The following is a 16,634-nucleotide window of genomic DNA, read 5'->3' on the forward strand; positions in this document are numbered from 1 at the left end:
AGTGACAATACTGAAATTTAAAATAGCCAGATTCAGTACACTGAAAGTCCATTCTCTGCATTTTCCTCAGCCTCCACAGATAACTGACATCTTGTAGGCTTCCAGTATAACTCCTTACCAATTTGGGTTATTTTCAATTTAGCTAACCACTCCAACTTTTCTTTTCTTCTAGGGTCATCACCAGTGTCGTCCCCAAGGAAGTCACCTCACCTGGTTTTGGACTTCTTCAGTTCGAATCTTTTAGTTGACTCTTCCTCACCAAGGTCTAATTCTAGTCCTGTAGATGCCCATGAAGTAGTTGGGACCGATTTTCTTATTTCTGATGAAAACCTTCAAAAGATGGAAAATGTGCTTGATCATTGGAGTTCAGGTCTTAAGGTATTACAGTGTTCACTTACAATTGTTTAATATGTAGTATAGCAGTTTTGCTCTTGATTGCACTGTTTATTCTTCTTTTCTTTGAATTAAAAAGTTAAAGAAAAACAAAAAAACTTTAGTTGCCTTAGATCAGTCCAGTATCTTAAATGTATGCCTCTCAATTGTTAACATCCATATGAATCGTCTGGGGATTCTGTTAAACTGCAGCTTCTTATTCAGTCGGTCTTGGTCATGGTCCAAGATGGTGCATTTCTTTCTTCTTTTTTTTTTGAAACACACATAGTTAGACCTGTACCACTTTTTAAAAAAATTTTTTATTTAGTTTTATTTATTTATTTTTGGCTGCATTGGGTCTTCGTTGCTGCACATGGGCTTTCTCTAGTTGCGGTGAGCGGGGGCTACTCTTCATTGCTGTGTGCGCGCTTCTCATTGTGATGGCTTCTCTTGTTGTGGAGCACAAGCTCTAGGCTCCCGGGCTTCAGTAGTTGTGGCACGTGGGCTCAGTAGTTGTGGCTTGCAGTCTCTAGAGCACAGGCTCAGTAGTTGTGGAACATGGACCTAGTTGCTCCGTGGCATGTGGGATCTTCCCGGACCAGGGCTCGAACCTATGTCCCCTGCACTGGCAGGCAGATTCTTAACCACTGTGCCACCAGGGACGTCCCTAAGATGGTGCATTTCTAACAAGCTCCCAGGTGATGGTTCAGAAGCCATACTTTGAATAGCAAGGTTTTAAATAGTTGCTGGAACAGCTCTCCATGTGCTACTGAACTTCTCGAGATGTTTTGAAAGGCTCAGCCTGTGTGACTGAGAGAGACACCTATTGAGCCTTTCCCACATCGTACCTATGACTAATGGAAATGTCTCCTTTTATATGAAGCATAAGACCCAATTTTAGCAACATGTATTCATTTTATAGCCACTCTTATGGCAACCACAGTATGTAACTGATAAATCAATAAAAATTGATTTTTATTTTGGTGATGTTAATGGCCTCTAAATAAAACAAAGTAATCCAGAAATGGCAGTTTTTCTGCTATTTAAAATATAATGGAGAAAATGACAGTTCTTCTGAAACAGTTTGAGAAAACTAAGCTGAGTATTCACATATGTGGAGAAATTATGGTCATGAGAGTTTTGTGGCATCTATATTTTCTCCATTATTTGGAACCTTAAATTCTAGAAGTAATCTTTTAGTATAATTTCTATCATTTTTCTCCAGGGAACAGGTTTCATACTTCTAATCGTGGCGTTAAGTCCATTGGAGTAATGTACCACCAACCATTTAAAAATTGTCCTATGTTCAGTTAACCATACTGTTACCCAGTTTTTTAATACTGTTATCCAGTTTTTTGATAACATGATTATTTGGTCTTTTTATTTATGCCAGTCAGTAGGGTGAAAAGGGATCAGTCTTAGCAATTTGTTGTAAGGTGGCTGTTGTGATGAATGAATTGGAGGAAGAAAACGTCAACTCCAATGGTTTCCACTGTTCATCTCTATCTAAATAATATCCCAGTCCTGTGGCTCAGCCTAGGCCATAGTCCTGCATTTCCTTTTTGTCTGATCCACCTTAATATGGATATTTAAGTCCTTGAGTAAACAAAGGAACTGTTTATTAATGAATGAGACCTAAAAAATATTTTAATGACACTAAGGTTTCATACAAAGTAACTTAAAATAGGGAAAAAAATCATGTCCTTAGTATGGTGAATGTGAACTAAGAAGAGCTGTGACTGTTGAACTTGCAGATGTTTTCATTAGTGGATTTTTTTTTTAAGCTCTTATGTTGATTGTTCTGATTTTTAAAAATTTTTTCTTAATTTCAGTGTCATTTTATGAAGCGGTATTAAGGAACAGACTACTTAATTGTCAGTATATTTATTTTTCAGACAAACATCATATCTGAACTAAGTAAATGGAGACTTAATTTTATTGACTGGCACCGAATGGAAATGAAAAAAGAGAGAGAAAAGCATGCAGCAGATATAAAACAACTGTGCAGCCAGATCAACAGCTTGAAGGAGCTGCAAAAAACCTATGAAGTCTCCATTGGGAGAAAAGATGAGGTCTTCTTTTTCATACTGCTTTTTAACTGAGATTCAGTAAATGTCTTGCTGGGTAATAAATGCCAGGAACTGATTGTTTAGATCATTACAAGATGCAAAGGGAAGATCATTTCAGAAACTGGTAGAAAAATAGATGCATAGAAACAAGATTTATTCTTCACATTAAATGTGCCAGGATCACGTCATTTTATCTTTGCCATCACGTTTTGTGTGCTCTAAGAGTGCATATTAAGTGCGGGAACACTAGTCTTTTCTTCCCAATCTTTTCTTCCTAACTGCCCTTAACAGAATGTCAGGGAACCAGCATTACCCACATTTTCAACCATCCTTTCGGAGGGGCATAAGTATCCCACATTCTATCTGTTATATGTCTTTATTCATTAATGAAGTCCTTCATTTTGTTGATAAGCCCAAGAGCACTGTTTATTTCACTTTCTGTCAGCCTCTTAAGAACTTGAGAGTAGGGTTCAAATCTGGGCTAATTTTGTGCTTCCCAACAGCACCTTGAACAAAGCAGATGGGCAGCAAATCTGTAGCTCCCCCAGGAGGATGGTGACCTTCAGAGAAGAGGGACTCACAGCAGACACCTCAGCTACTTGTCTGCAGATGCAGCACTCACTGTTTTAATGAACTAGATAAGATTATTGGTTTTTTTAAATATACTTTTTTGGGGGTGTTATAGGGTGCAATGTAAAATTGATCATTTTACGTAGTTTGCTTTTTTGAAACAATAGATACTAATGTCAGTCATTTTCTCTATTACCCTCAAAATTCTCTCCTAAGGTTTTAAAATATTTTATTAAATTTAATTTTTTTATTTCAAAAGTGTCACACGCAAAAAGAGTATATATGCATATCCAGTTTTTGAAAATAAAGTGAACAGCCATGTGCCACTACACAGTTTAATGGACTATTACTAGTATCTTAGAATTCCTGCCCTTTTCCACTTTTGAAAATTATTTAAAGAACCAGAATGTCTCTCAGTAAATATGCCTAATTTACCAAATCTCTTTTTAATGGGACCATTTTTAGATATATATTTCAGTTACTCAGTTCTTTATAAGAAAGAATATTGGGCTTCTCTGGTGGCACAGTGGTTGAGAGTCCGCCTGCCGATGCAGGGGACGCGGGTTCATGACCCAGTCTGGGAAGATCCCACATGCCGTGGAGCGGCTGGGCCCGTGAGCCATGGCTGCTGGGCCTGCGCGTCCGGAGCCTGTGCTCCACAACGGCAGAGGCCACAGCAGTGAGAGGCCCGTGTACCGCAAAAAAAAAAAAAAAAAAAAAAAAATTATTTCAGGATTTAAAAGCCTTCATAGATTTTTTTTTTAAAGAACAGGAATAATATCACTGAAAAAGTACATCAAAGTGTAACAATTATTTGCTTTTATGAGTTTGTTGAATCCAGAAAATCATTAAACAATTATTGAGAAACTTCTAATCCAAGGTATTGAAGGTATTTAGGGGCTAGAAAGATATTTTAAACCTGGTCTCTGCCCTCAAGTCTAGTGAATAAAAACATTTTGTATACGTAGTAAAACTCTCAAATGTATGGTTGTTTTTCTTGAATTAAATTCCAGTGATCATATTAATTTTCATATACTGTATATAAACATTTTATTGATTATTACCAGGATACACATAATGAAGATTTCTTTCCTCTTTTGTTCCCCTTCATTCATTGATAAGTAGTGTATTCATATGGGAAAGTTTTTTAATGAGGTTAACTAGATGAATACAGTAGTGATCCATAAGTATTCTCTCTAGCGTTTTTTGATATATAAAAAAACCCTTTTACTAATTGCTGTTTACAGGTGATTTCTAGCTTGTCTCATGCCATAGGCAAGCAAAAGGAAAGGATAGAGTTGATGAGAACATTCTTCCGCTGGCAAATCAGCCATGTCAAATCCAGACAGGACGTAAGTGTGAAAAAGAAAAGCTGACTGACACTTATTAGACTTCTGAACTCAGAAGCATTTAGAATCATGTATTAGAACTCTTGTTCAAGTCAAAGAAAGATTTTTTTTAGTAAGTCAAAATGAATTAACAATTTAATGTTACTCTTGTTTTAAAGGAACTTGATTTTTGGTATGGCTTGGGAAAAAATACTTCTTATATTTTATAGACTTATTGATATATCATTTTCTACTTCATAGTAGGTTAGTAAGAACTGTACCTAAATTACAGATGTCCTGGTGGTGGAATCCCCTTTAACAAATTTGACTTCAGATGTAATCACATGAATTTATCACCTTTAGCATATCATATGCTTCCTATATTAGTTCTACTTCTAAAATACCTGAATATATCATCTTCATAAAGAGGCAATACTTTAATTATAAAATTGCATGTTTGTTGCATAACTTGCCTTAATAAGAATTAAAGAAATCCATGTCCATAAGCTTTTTAAAAACTATCCTTAGTTTATATATAATTTAAACTTGAATATCTTTTATTTTAATTAAGTGAGCTGAATCAGCCGCATAGCACAGGGAGATCAGCTCGGTGCTTTGTGACCACCTAGAGGGGAGGGTGGGAGGGAGGGAGACGCAAGAGGGAGGAGATATGGGGATATATGTATATGTATAACTGATTCACTTTGTTATAAAGCAGAAACTAACACACCATTGTAAAGCAATTATACTCCAATAAAAATGTTAAAAAAAAGTGAGCTGAATCAGTATATCAGTATAAATATAAGCTGAGAATAGTAAGTTATTGTATCAGAAGTAGAAAAGTATGAAAGTATATATGTATCCCACAAGAAGGCAGAATACAGAGACTCAAAGAGTGTAGGGGATGGAGATTATATATATATATATATATATAATTTTTTTATATATGATGCCCATGTGAGTCATGGAGTAATCTTTGTGCATTTAGTTCCAAGAGATTAATATTTAAGGAAAAGGCTGTTACTGTCATGGAACAGGATTTCTCCTTTAAGAATACTTATTAGTGCTTCTTTTTTAAAATTAATCCTGTGACAGGGCGAGAGAGAGTCATGGGCATATACACACTAACAAACGCAGTAAAGTAGATAGCTAGTGGGAAGCAGCCGCATGGCACAGGGATATTGGCTCGGTGCTTTGTGACAGCCTGGAGGGGTGGGATGGGGAGGGTGGGAGGGAGGGAGACGCAACAGGGAAGACATATGGGAACATATGTTTATGTATGACTGATTCACTTTATTATAAAGCAGAAACTAACACACCATTGTAAAGCAATTATACCCCAATAAAGATGTTAAAAAAAAAAAAAATTAATCCCAATAGATTAAATCTACATTAACCATATTTAAAAGAGCTATTTAAAACTGAGTCATATTTTGAAAGTTATTTATTGGGTGACATAATGAGAATATGTTCAACTGTTAGTTGAAATAGTTGAAGTTGCCATCAGTTTTTGAATAAAAAAATTTTTTAAGAAAATCAAAAATTGGATATGCTCCTTCAAAAGAATTTAAATTCATTGATAAAAGAAGAATAGCATATGTTCCTACTAGGATCATTTTGGTACTAAATATGATGGTAAAGTATGTAAATTAAATTAATCTGCTTATGGTGGTGGCCACCAAGCTGTAGAGAAAGCAGGGCCATCTGGAGCCACAGTCACCACCCTTTCTGCCTTCCAGCTCCTAGCCCTGTTTTCAGCTAAAAGGTCATGCGAATTCATAACCAAGATGGCAAGGGGCAAGTTAACTCATTTTCTTTCATTTGTTTTTTGTTTTCCCCCTACCTTGATTAGTTGCATAAAGCAATGATGTAATGGATAAGAGCTTAGGCTCTGGAATGAGGCAAGGTTGGCTTTTCCCTTTCTGCCTGTGTGACCTAGGCAGGTTGCTTAACCTCTTTAAGCCTGTCCTCCCATCTGCACATGAGAAGAACACGATTACACAGTATTAAATGATAATGCATGTACCCTGCTTCCTGCAGGCTGATGTTTTTTGTTACTACTGCCAGTATATTTTACCAGTCCACTGTGTTTTTGAGGTTGTATATTACTTTCGTTTAGGTTTATGAAAGTAAACTAGCTGACCAGTACTTCCAGAGAACTTTACTGAAGAAAGTCTGGAGAGGCTGGCGGGCCATAGTACAGAAGCAGTGGAAAGAAGTGGTGGAACGAGCTTGCCAAGCAAGAGCTGAGGAAGTCTGTGTCCAGATTTCCAATGACTATGAAGCCAAAGTTGCAGTGGTAAACTTTTTTTTTCACTTTTTTAATAAAAGTAAAAAAGATGGGTAGCATCACTCACTGTTAGTTTACAGTTAGGCAGAGTAACCCATTTCTCCAATTTCATTCAGTGCAGTGTGGGTTCAAATGAGACTACTGGGAACGAACAGTACTAGTCAGACTTACAGACTTATTTGTTCTTTTAAGTAGTTATAACTTTGACCTCCAAACCTGTGTTAAATCTCTTGCATGTACATTTCTCTTGGAAATGTAAATCAGCCACAGATCCTTACATCTCTAAGAAAGCATACTTTCTTAGGCTTCTTTTGGCCTTTATTTAGCCAGAAATAAAGACCAAAAACAAAAGTGTTTATCCTGATGTTATTTTAAGTGTACTGTGTTTTTATAATGTTGGTATAAAGTGTTTGTATATAAATTGAAGTTATTTAGACTTATAACAATAATATTAACATTGTTTCCATGGGAAAACGTTTGAGACCCAAAATGAAAATAAAACCATACTAAAGAATGCAGTAGGCCTCTTGAAATCAAATATTAAGAGGAAAAAAATTTTTTCATCATTATAACACTAAATTCTTAAAGTTTTATTATGCAAATAATTTTCTGCAATTGAAAATGACATGCAAAACCGCAGTCCCTTTTTTATTTTTTTTAATTTATTTTAATTTATTTTTATTTTTGGCTGCATTGGGTCTTCATTGTTGCGCTGGGCTTTCTCTAGTTGCGGAGAGCGGGGGCTGCTCTTCGTTGCGGTGCGCAGACTTCTCATTGCAGTGGCTTCTCTAGTTGCAGAGTACAGGCTCTAGGCGCAAGGGCTTCAGTAGTTGTGGCGCATGGGCTTAGTTGCTCTGCAGCATGTGGGATCTTCCCAGACCAGGGCTCGAACCCATGCCCCTTGCATCGGCAGGTGGATTCTTAACCACTGCGCCACCAGGGAAGTCCCATGCAGTCCCTTTAGATTTGGTCTGTGGGAAAGTGTTGTACCTAATGGCACTTTGCACTTTAAATTCTATAGATAACATCTAGTTAAAAAAAAACAAAACAAAAAACTGTTACTGTTGCAGGCGTTTAGTTATTTTTTTCTGAAGGGGTGAGGGCTGTTTGGGGCTCTTAATATATTTTGTTTAGTATCCTACATAAAAATTTTATGGTGAGAAATAACATCATTCTGTATAATTAGAACACATCAATCAGGATTGGGACTGGTGTAAAATTCCCTTTGTTTAAACCCTGACTTTATGGTTAGGAATGAAAATGGTTTGTTGATGGAGACAATAGAGGTTAGATGCATCTTTTAAAATAAATTGAGACACAGCAGAAGAGGTATGTGGTAAAGTGATTTTAGTATTTCACACAAAAATAACTTCACAGTATAAGTCTCTTTTTTTTTTTAAACAATAGATATTCTTCCTTGTGTCTCAATTTTTTTCTCTTCTTTTTAAAAATTTTCCTGATTTTAGTTATCTGGAGCTTTGGAAAATGCAAAAGCTGAGATCCAAAGGATGCAGCATGAAAAAGAGCACTTTGAAGATTCCATGAAGAAAGCTTTCATGAGGGGTGTATGTGCATTAAATCTTGAAGCCATGACTATATTTCAAAGCAGAGGTGATACAGGTTAGTATTTTGTTTAAGATTCTCTGCTTACTTTCAAAAAGGGTTTGAGGAGATTTCAGTGATTGGTGTGGTCTGCAGTACTGATTTTCTGCAGTACCTATGTCTTATCCAGGCACTGCTATTTTTAATATCATGGTGTTATATTCAGTTTTAAATCTGCCATGAAAATTCTCTCAGTCATGGTTACTTACAGTATCTTATATCTGATCAAGTAAACTGTTAACTCAAGTATTTAGGCTCAATGTTATAATAATGCTTTGAATGTATAACATTATTTTAAGGCTCTTTTAACTATAATGGTAATGCCTTTAAGTATAAAATTTCATTTCTGTTTTTTTCTAAGTAGCCAAATTCCTTAGACTGTTTTCATTATTAAATATTTCTTGTCTATTCATGGTTTCCCATTTTTTAAAAATTGCTTGTCTTCCAGTGCAAGAGAGTCCTCAACTAAAACTCATTTTCAACAAGTATACATATCGGCCTATCTATAGAAGTTGAGTAAAATAATTCTATGTCAAGAAAGGTCCATGTATTGGCTAGGATCTGAGTGGCTTTTGTCATCCACATGGCTTAGAACAGCTTTGCCACCAATTTACAAGGAGGCCTATTTTCCTCACTGGGTTTTAGTTTTCTTCTCTGAACAAAGATAATATAAATCTTCCTTACCTGCTTCATAGAGGATTCTTGTGAGAATGCAGTGAAATATAATTGAAAGCACTTTAAAAGACAAAAAATACTTAAACATGTAAGAGGATACTCATGATATAATTACTGCAGTCTTAAGTCAGCCTCCAAAGTTTCATGTACACATTGAACATTTTTGCAGTATTTCCTCATATTAAATCCTGTTTGAAACTCAGTTTATTTATTGAGACAATTTCATTTTGTACCATCATTAATATGATTTCAGTCCTGTGAATAACTTGTCTGTGCTTGTTATGCCCTCATTTTAAAGCATCAATAAACAGTTTTTATTTCAATTGTGCACGCTATAGATGGTAGTGAGTTGAGGCAAATCGTTTTCTTTCTCAGACAGTCATGGTATGTGGCCCACATGCAAGTTAGAAACTTAGAATCATAGAATCTTGAAGCTGAATGGTTTATCTTGCTAATACCCAAATGAGTACTTGATTTCTCTAGTAAATCGTATTTTAATTGAGTATTAATGCTAAAAACAAACTTACCGTCCCCAATGATTGGATAGTCTGCTTTCGTTTGTAATTGTTAGCAAGTTGTATATATTAAATTGAAGAATTTAATTATCTACTTGTAACAGATACTGGGTTTCACAAGTACAGTGAGAAATTATAATCATTAGAACTTGCTACATTCAATTGCAAGAAATCTATTTCTCGTAACCTACTTAAGAAGGTTACGAATTTACTGAGGACAGAGTGTCTTACCACCTTAATAAATTTACTGTCTTAAATTTTAAATTCAAATACAGCTATGTCTCTTACAGGCATATATCCATAACAGGACTTGGAGAAAATGTATTCTGATAATTATACAACATGATTTATTTTGCTCCTATTGCTTTTAAGTCTACTGTCATCTGCAGCTAATGCCAGGTTATGGGATCCCAGCTGTTTTCAGTGGCCTTGTGCTTTGTTTCGTTTTGTTTAATTTTGGCTGTGCCGTGCGGCATGTGGGATCTTAGTTCCCCGACCAGGGATCAAACCTGCACCCCCTGCATTGGAAGCACGGAGTCTTAACCACTGGACTGCCAGGGAAGTCCCCTTGTGCTTTGTTTACCATAACAATGGGTAATAAAGATAAACAGGACTAGTAAGACACATGTTAGCAGTACACACTAGTGTTGACGGAGCTACCAAAGGCAAAAGTTCAGTGTAATATAATGCTGGATTTGCTCTGTGATATTTGTCTTGTGGCATTTTAATAACAGCTATTAAAATAAATTTTTAAAAATTCTCACAAGAGGAACTTCCCTGGTGGCACAGTGGTTAAGAATCCACCTGCCAATGCAGGGGACACGGGTTTGAGCCCTGGTCCGGGAAGATCCCACATGCTGCAGGGCAACTAAGCCCGTGTACAACAACTACTGAGCCTGCGCTCTAGAGCCTGCAGACCACAACTACTGAGCCCGCATGCCACAATTACTGAAGCCCACGCACCTAGAGCCCATGCTCTGCAACAAGAGAAGCCACCGCAATGAGAACCCCGCGAACCGCAACGAAGAGTAGCCCCTGCTCACCACAACTAGAGAAAGCCCGTGCACAGCAACGAAGACCCAAGGCAGCCAAAAATAAATTTTAAAAATAAATTCTCACAAGAAAAAAAAAATTACTTCCGGCCCCCTTAAAGCAATTTTTTTTTTGTTTGCGGTACGCGGGCCTCTCACTGTTGTGGCCTCTCCCGTTGCGGAGCACAGGCTCCGGACGCGCAGGCTCAGCGGCCATGGCTCACAGGCTCAGCGGCCATGGCTCACGGGCCCAGCCGCTCCGCGGCATGTGGGATCTTCCCGGACCGGGGCACGAACCCGTGTCCCCTGCATCGGCAGGCGGACTCTCAACCACTGCGCCACCAGGGAAGCCAAAGCAATTGTTTTTCATAATGCAGATTTTAATAATACAGTGTTTCTAATGTACTGCTCTACTTGTTAGAGCAAAATAAATATATATTTTTTATCTCTTTTGATTCTCTGCTAGCCATAATCTGCAGTGCATCTCATGTTGTACAATATCCTAATCAATCTTATAGCTTAGATAAAAGTTTCTATGAGGTAGACAAAATATGTCAATACAAATGGCCTTTAAAGGGATACCTGCCAATTTTTAAAGTAGTTTTAGGAACAGTAGAAAAATGCTTTCCAACTGAAAAACATACCCAGTTAAAGCGAGAATAATTACTATACTGGTTCCACATAAGTCTGCCACCCACCTAAAAAAAGAGACAATCAGTTACTTTCTATGAAAAACATGTTAAAACTCAGTGTGTGTGTGTGTTTTGTTTTCAAAGCAAAAGCAGTATATGTTGAATTCATCTCTTTCATCAAATTATTTCAAAGGACCTATGCATTGTAATCCTCATTAAACTTTGTTAATGAAGTAACTATTGCTCTATTTTATGTAAAGATAGTCTAAGACAAGAACTTATACAGAAGTCCAAATTTCTGGATGGAACTTATACAGAAGTCCAAATTTCTGGAATTTCTGGAATTGAGGACAACACGGAAAACCTTTTCAGCATAGGGCTACATGATGCCCTCTATTCATATATTCTGAAACATCTCAGTGACTGAATATTGAAATCCTCACCCTGATGTTTGGTACCAGGAAGATATAGTCTTTTTTTTTTAAATTTTATTTATTTTTGGCTATGTTGGGTCTTCGTTGATGCACACGGGCTTTCTGTAGTTGCGGTGCGCGGGCTTCTTATTGCGGTGACTTCTCTTGTCGCGGAGCACAGGCTCTCGGTGTGTGGGCTTCAGTAATTGTGGCGCACAGGCTCTGTAGTTGTGGCCCACAGGCTTAGTTGCTCCGTGGCATATGGGATCTTCCCGGACCAGGGATCGAACCCGTGTCCCCTGCATTGGCAGGTGGATTCTTAACCACTGCGCCACCAGGGAAGCCCCGAAGATATAGTCTTAAATGGAAATTTTAACCAAATTCTAATGCTGGGGGGTGGAAATCTAGAATAGGACTCTTTATCCTGGCTTCTGGAAGCTGACATTATTTATTCCTTTGATCTAAGATTAAGGTTCAGTTTTGAGAGAAGGTTTCTATATATGTGTCACTAAAATCAGTTAAGTGTGCAAATATGCTCTTAATTCATGACATATAATCTACCTGCAGGAACTCATTTCTTTTACAGTATCAAAAGTAAAGATTTTAGTGTTACTTATTGATTTATTATTGTTTGCTGAAAAAATCAAGAATTAAAAATACATTGGTTTTGTTAGGCTAAGAGCAATAGATGGTAAATGAAGAGGGTATGGTGATATCAGAAAACTATTCTAAAGATCTAAATACCAGGCCATTTATCAGGATAGTTGTATTAAATAATGCAAAGAACATAAATCTTTAGGCACAATGTGACCATATTATTATAGTGGTTGTAAGGTCCCAGCTGAGTACATAATTTATTTTTTTACATAAGAGCAAATCATTCATTAGCTTTCACATGTTGAAGGAACTGGTCTGAAGTCTTTAGTGGTTAATGCTGACATTAACCAGTTAACACTGACCAACTGCATTAACCGAACAGTGTTAACCTATCCAGTATATGACACATTTCTACATTTCTGCTGGACCACATTTTGGAGATTATGTATTTTCATTGTTGGGAAGATAAAAGTAATCTTAACTTGGAAGAGTGTTAATGGAATTAATTTGTGATTTATAGGGACAGACTTCACAAATAATAAAAGGGAAGAGTATGGTCCTGGTGTTCAAGGAAAAGAACATTCTTCTCATTTGGATCCTTCAGCTCCTCCAATGCCCTCAGCAATTGCAGTGCCACCATCCCCGCCAGCGGCAGCCCTGGGAGCCACCTGCACTGCTGCCTTTCCCTCTGCTGCTTCCATCACTCCTGCCGGGGCTGCTTCCACTTCCTCTGTTCACCTTCCTGTTTCTGCTCCTCATGGCGCTGCACCGACAGCTACAGCTTCCTCTACACAGGAAGAAATGGTCAGTACAGTTAACTCAGGTGCCTATGTTGGGAAAAAGTTTCCAAACTTGTTTGTATATTGGATATTTTGAACTCAGAACATATTTTCCCATGGAGAAAAGAGTCTATGTGGTCTTTAGGCCAATCCACAGAAAATATTTAATACACAAAGTAGCTAAAACATGAATTTGTAATGAAAATAATACCTGAAACTTCTATTACAATAGTGATAATTAAACAAAAATGAAGAACTTATTAATTTTAAAGGAAATTAGTGGGTACTTTCAAGGGCTTAGGAGGCTAATGGCCTTTTTGTATATTCTTATTTAACTACAGCTTCCCTTTTCCTGGATGCAGACATATTAACACTACTCTGTAGTGACTCCATCTTGGTTAGGTTTTAAGTTTTCATTTATAATTGGAATGAAGATAGGAATTGTTTTTCCTAAAGTCACTAGCTGCTAATAGAGGAGTCCATAGAGGGGGAAGAGTACTGAATGAGGATGGCGTATTTGTGGGAGAATTTACCTGAAGTTAAATTAATCAAGCTATTAATATGCATACTGTGGTTCTGACTTCTCGGCCTCCTGTCATTAAACCTGCATTCTTCAGTGTCTCTCAAGTGAAGGGCACAGGGATACAGGCCAAGCTTATCAGACTCACCTCTGCACGGCTTTTTTTTTAAAAAAACCCTATGCCCTTAGAGAAATGCAAATCAAAACTACAATGAGATACCATCTCACACCGGTCAGAATGGCCATCATCAAAAAATCTAGAAACAATAAATGCTGGAGAGGGTGTGGAGAAAAGGGAACACTCTTGCACTGCTGGTGGGAATGTGAATTGGTACAGCCACTATGGAGAACAGTATGGAGGTTCCTTAAAAAAACTACAAATAGAACTACCATATGACCCAGCAATCCCACTACTGGGCATATACCCTGAGAAAACCATAATTCAAAAAGAGTCATGTACCAAAATGTTCATTGCAGCTCTATTTACAATAGCCAGGAGATGGAAACAACCTAAGTGTCCATCATCGGATGAATGGATAAAGAAGATGTGGCACATATATACAATGGAATATTACTCATCCATAAAAAGAAACGAAATTGAGCTATTTGTAGTGAGGTGGATAGACCTAGAGTCTGTCATACAGAGTGAAGTAAGTCAGAAGGAGAAAGACAAATACCATGTGCTAACACATATATATGGAATCTAAGGAAAAAAAAATGTCATGAAGAACCTAGGGGCAAGACGGGAATAAAGACACAGACCTACTAGAGAATGGACTTGAGGATATGGGGAGGGGGAAGGGTAAGCTGTGACAAAGTGAGGGAGTGGCATGGACATATATACACTACCAAACATAAGGTAGATAGCTAGTGGGAAGCAGCCGCATAGCACAGGGAGATCAGCTCGGTGGTTTGTGACCACCTAGAGGGGTGGGATGGGGAGGGTGGGAGGGAGGGAGATGCAAGAGGGAAGAGATATGGGAACATATGTATATGTATAACTGATTCACTTTGTTATAAAGCAGAAACTAACAAAAAAAATAAAATAAAAAATAAAAATTTTCCATATAATAAACATTATGTTTAAAAAACAAAAACCTTATGCCCTTCTTCCCTACTCTGGCTTGGATCTGGCACAAAGGCATGTACAGTTCTATAAAGGTGCTGGGATGATTCAGATTTGCTTGTCTCCCTCTCCTCCCTGACCCTAACCACTTACATGAGAGGAAGGAAGATGGCAGAGTAGGTTTTAGGTCTTAATTAAGATTTACAGGGGCTTCCCTGGAGGTCCAGTGGTTAAGAATCCGCCTTCCAACGCAGGGGACATGGGTTCGATCCCTGGCCAGGGAACTAAGATACCACATGCCATGGGGCAATTAAGCCTGCACGCCACAACTGCGGAGCCCACACGCCTCGACTAGAGAGAAGCCTATGTGCCTCAATGAAGATCCCGTGTGCCGCAACTAAGACCCAATGCAGCCAAAAAAAAAAAAAAAAAAAGAGTTACACAGGCCATTAGAAGGTACTGTAGAGCTAGGCAGCTCTCTGCAGCCAAGGGACGCATGAGTCAGCCAGACAGTTGGTCATCTGAAGTATTCCAGCCTTTTGCTTTTCTTTTTTTTTAAATTTAGTTTTGTCTCGTTGGGTCTTTGTTGCTGTGCGCGGGCTTTCTCTAGTTGTGGTGAGCAGGGGCTACTCTGCATTGCGGTGTGCGGGCTTCTCTTGTTGCGGAGCATGGGCTCTAGGCGCGCGGGCTTCAGTAGTTGTGGCACGTGGGCTCAGTAGTTGTGGCGCACAGGCTTAGTTGCTCCACGGCATGTGGGATCTTCCCGGACTAGGGCTCGAACCCATGTCCCCTGCATTGGCAGACGGATTCTTAACCACTGCACCACCAGGGAAGTCCCTTGAATTTCTGCCTTTTGGAAGCTACTAACTTTGGGGAAAAATATGTTGAGATCTGCTATTTTGCATTTCTTAAATATGACTTAAGAGAAATTTGAATGTGTGTGGGAGTTTTGATTTAGAAATAAGACACTAAAATTCAACCCTGACATGCGTTCAAGCTGTGTTTATTTTTCATTACACATTCCGAAGTGTGATCCTATACTGATGATCTCATTTAAATAAATACAGTGAGTATTTATTTCTGGTTTGTCATTCATGCTGCATATCCAGATAACACATAGAGCTAGATTTTTCAAAATTCCCTTCTTAAAATATGACTGCACCACTTGTACATCTGGGTTTGTATCTGAATCTGAACATGCATAACGAGAACCAAATGAATGAGTGTACTTACCACCCTTTTTATTTTTTGAAACAATTTGGTCACCTGAGATAATTTTGAAGTCTTTGAAACCTGAAAAACACAATATTATATAGACAGCCCTTCTTCCCCCACCCCTCCAGCTACATCTTGCTCCTTCAAAACAGACACCCATTCAATTTCATTCACATAAGTACAGCATTTAGGGTTAGAGAGAAAGGAGAATCACAAGTAAATCAATCTGTAAGTGCCATGCTAGTTTTCTTCCTTTCTTATTTAATTAAAATACTCAGATTTACCTCAAATATGTCTTCTTGTTTTTAAAAAGAACCATATTGACAAAAGCAAAAACAAATACATTACTTGGATTACTTACCTTACATGAAAGCATTATTGTTGGGAACAGGAAAAGAGAGATTTGTGATCCAGGCCTGGCTATCTTTCTCTTCAATTGAATCACAGAGGATTCCTATGAACATTCAAAACTTTTTCTAGTCGTCTTCAGTAATTTCCAGTACCTAAAAGGAGGTGTGTGTAGAAAGTAAACTGCAGAGAATCAGGAGACAAATAACTGGAGAAGGGAGGATTACCATTCTAGTGAAAGAATATTTTCATCTGTGAAATTATTTCCTTTCTGCAGACATCAGTATGTTAAATATCAGAATTTCATGGTGGAAAATATTTTCAAAGAACATGTGCTCGTTTCGGCAGCACGTTTACTGAAAAAATATATATATTAGGCAGTTATACAAGCAAATGTACTATTGCAGTTCACAAAGTTGAACAACAGATGGCACTTCAGTTTTTCTAACTCCATTTGAAATAATCGAGGGGTTTTAATTGGATTTTTAAGCTATTCAGTAAAGTTTCTCTTCTAACTTTGCTCTTCATCTGAACAGAAAGTGAAAGGCTAGCATTAGTCAGTTGGGCCTGCTCTCCCTGTTTCATACATGAGGAAATTGAGGCTTAGGGAGA

The 16,634-nt window shown here is 37.7% G+C and overlaps 1 protein-coding gene across 7 annotated transcripts in view; it reads left to right on the forward strand.

The window, feature by feature from the left end:
• The window catches only part of POC5 (POC5 centriolar protein), a 34,251-nt gene that overhangs the window by 12,717 nt on the left and 4,900 nt on the right, over positions 1-16,634 (forward strand). For all 7 annotated transcript variants that reach the window (XM_027100801.1, XM_027100802.1, XM_027100800.1 and 4 more), the window contains 6 exons: positions 173-378; positions 2,268-2,444; positions 4,259-4,363; positions 6,459-6,638; positions 8,096-8,249; positions 12,615-12,898. In XM_027100801.1, coding sequence (XP_026956602.1) covers positions 173-378; positions 2,268-2,444; positions 4,259-4,363; positions 6,459-6,638; positions 8,096-8,249; positions 12,615-12,898 — 1,106 coding nt within the window. The remainder of the gene's footprint in view (positions 1-172; positions 379-2,267; positions 2,445-4,258; positions 4,364-6,458; positions 6,639-8,095; positions 8,250-12,614; positions 12,899-16,634) is intronic.

The sequence above is a fragment of the Aethalodelphis obliquidens genome, unplaced genomic scaffold, assembly GCF_003676395.1.
Source record: "Aethalodelphis obliquidens isolate GAN/ISIS:26980383/991018 unplaced genomic scaffold, ASM367639v1 scaffold4, whole genome shotgun sequence".
NCBI lineage: Eukaryota > Metazoa > Chordata > Mammalia > Artiodactyla > Delphinidae > Aethalodelphis > Aethalodelphis obliquidens.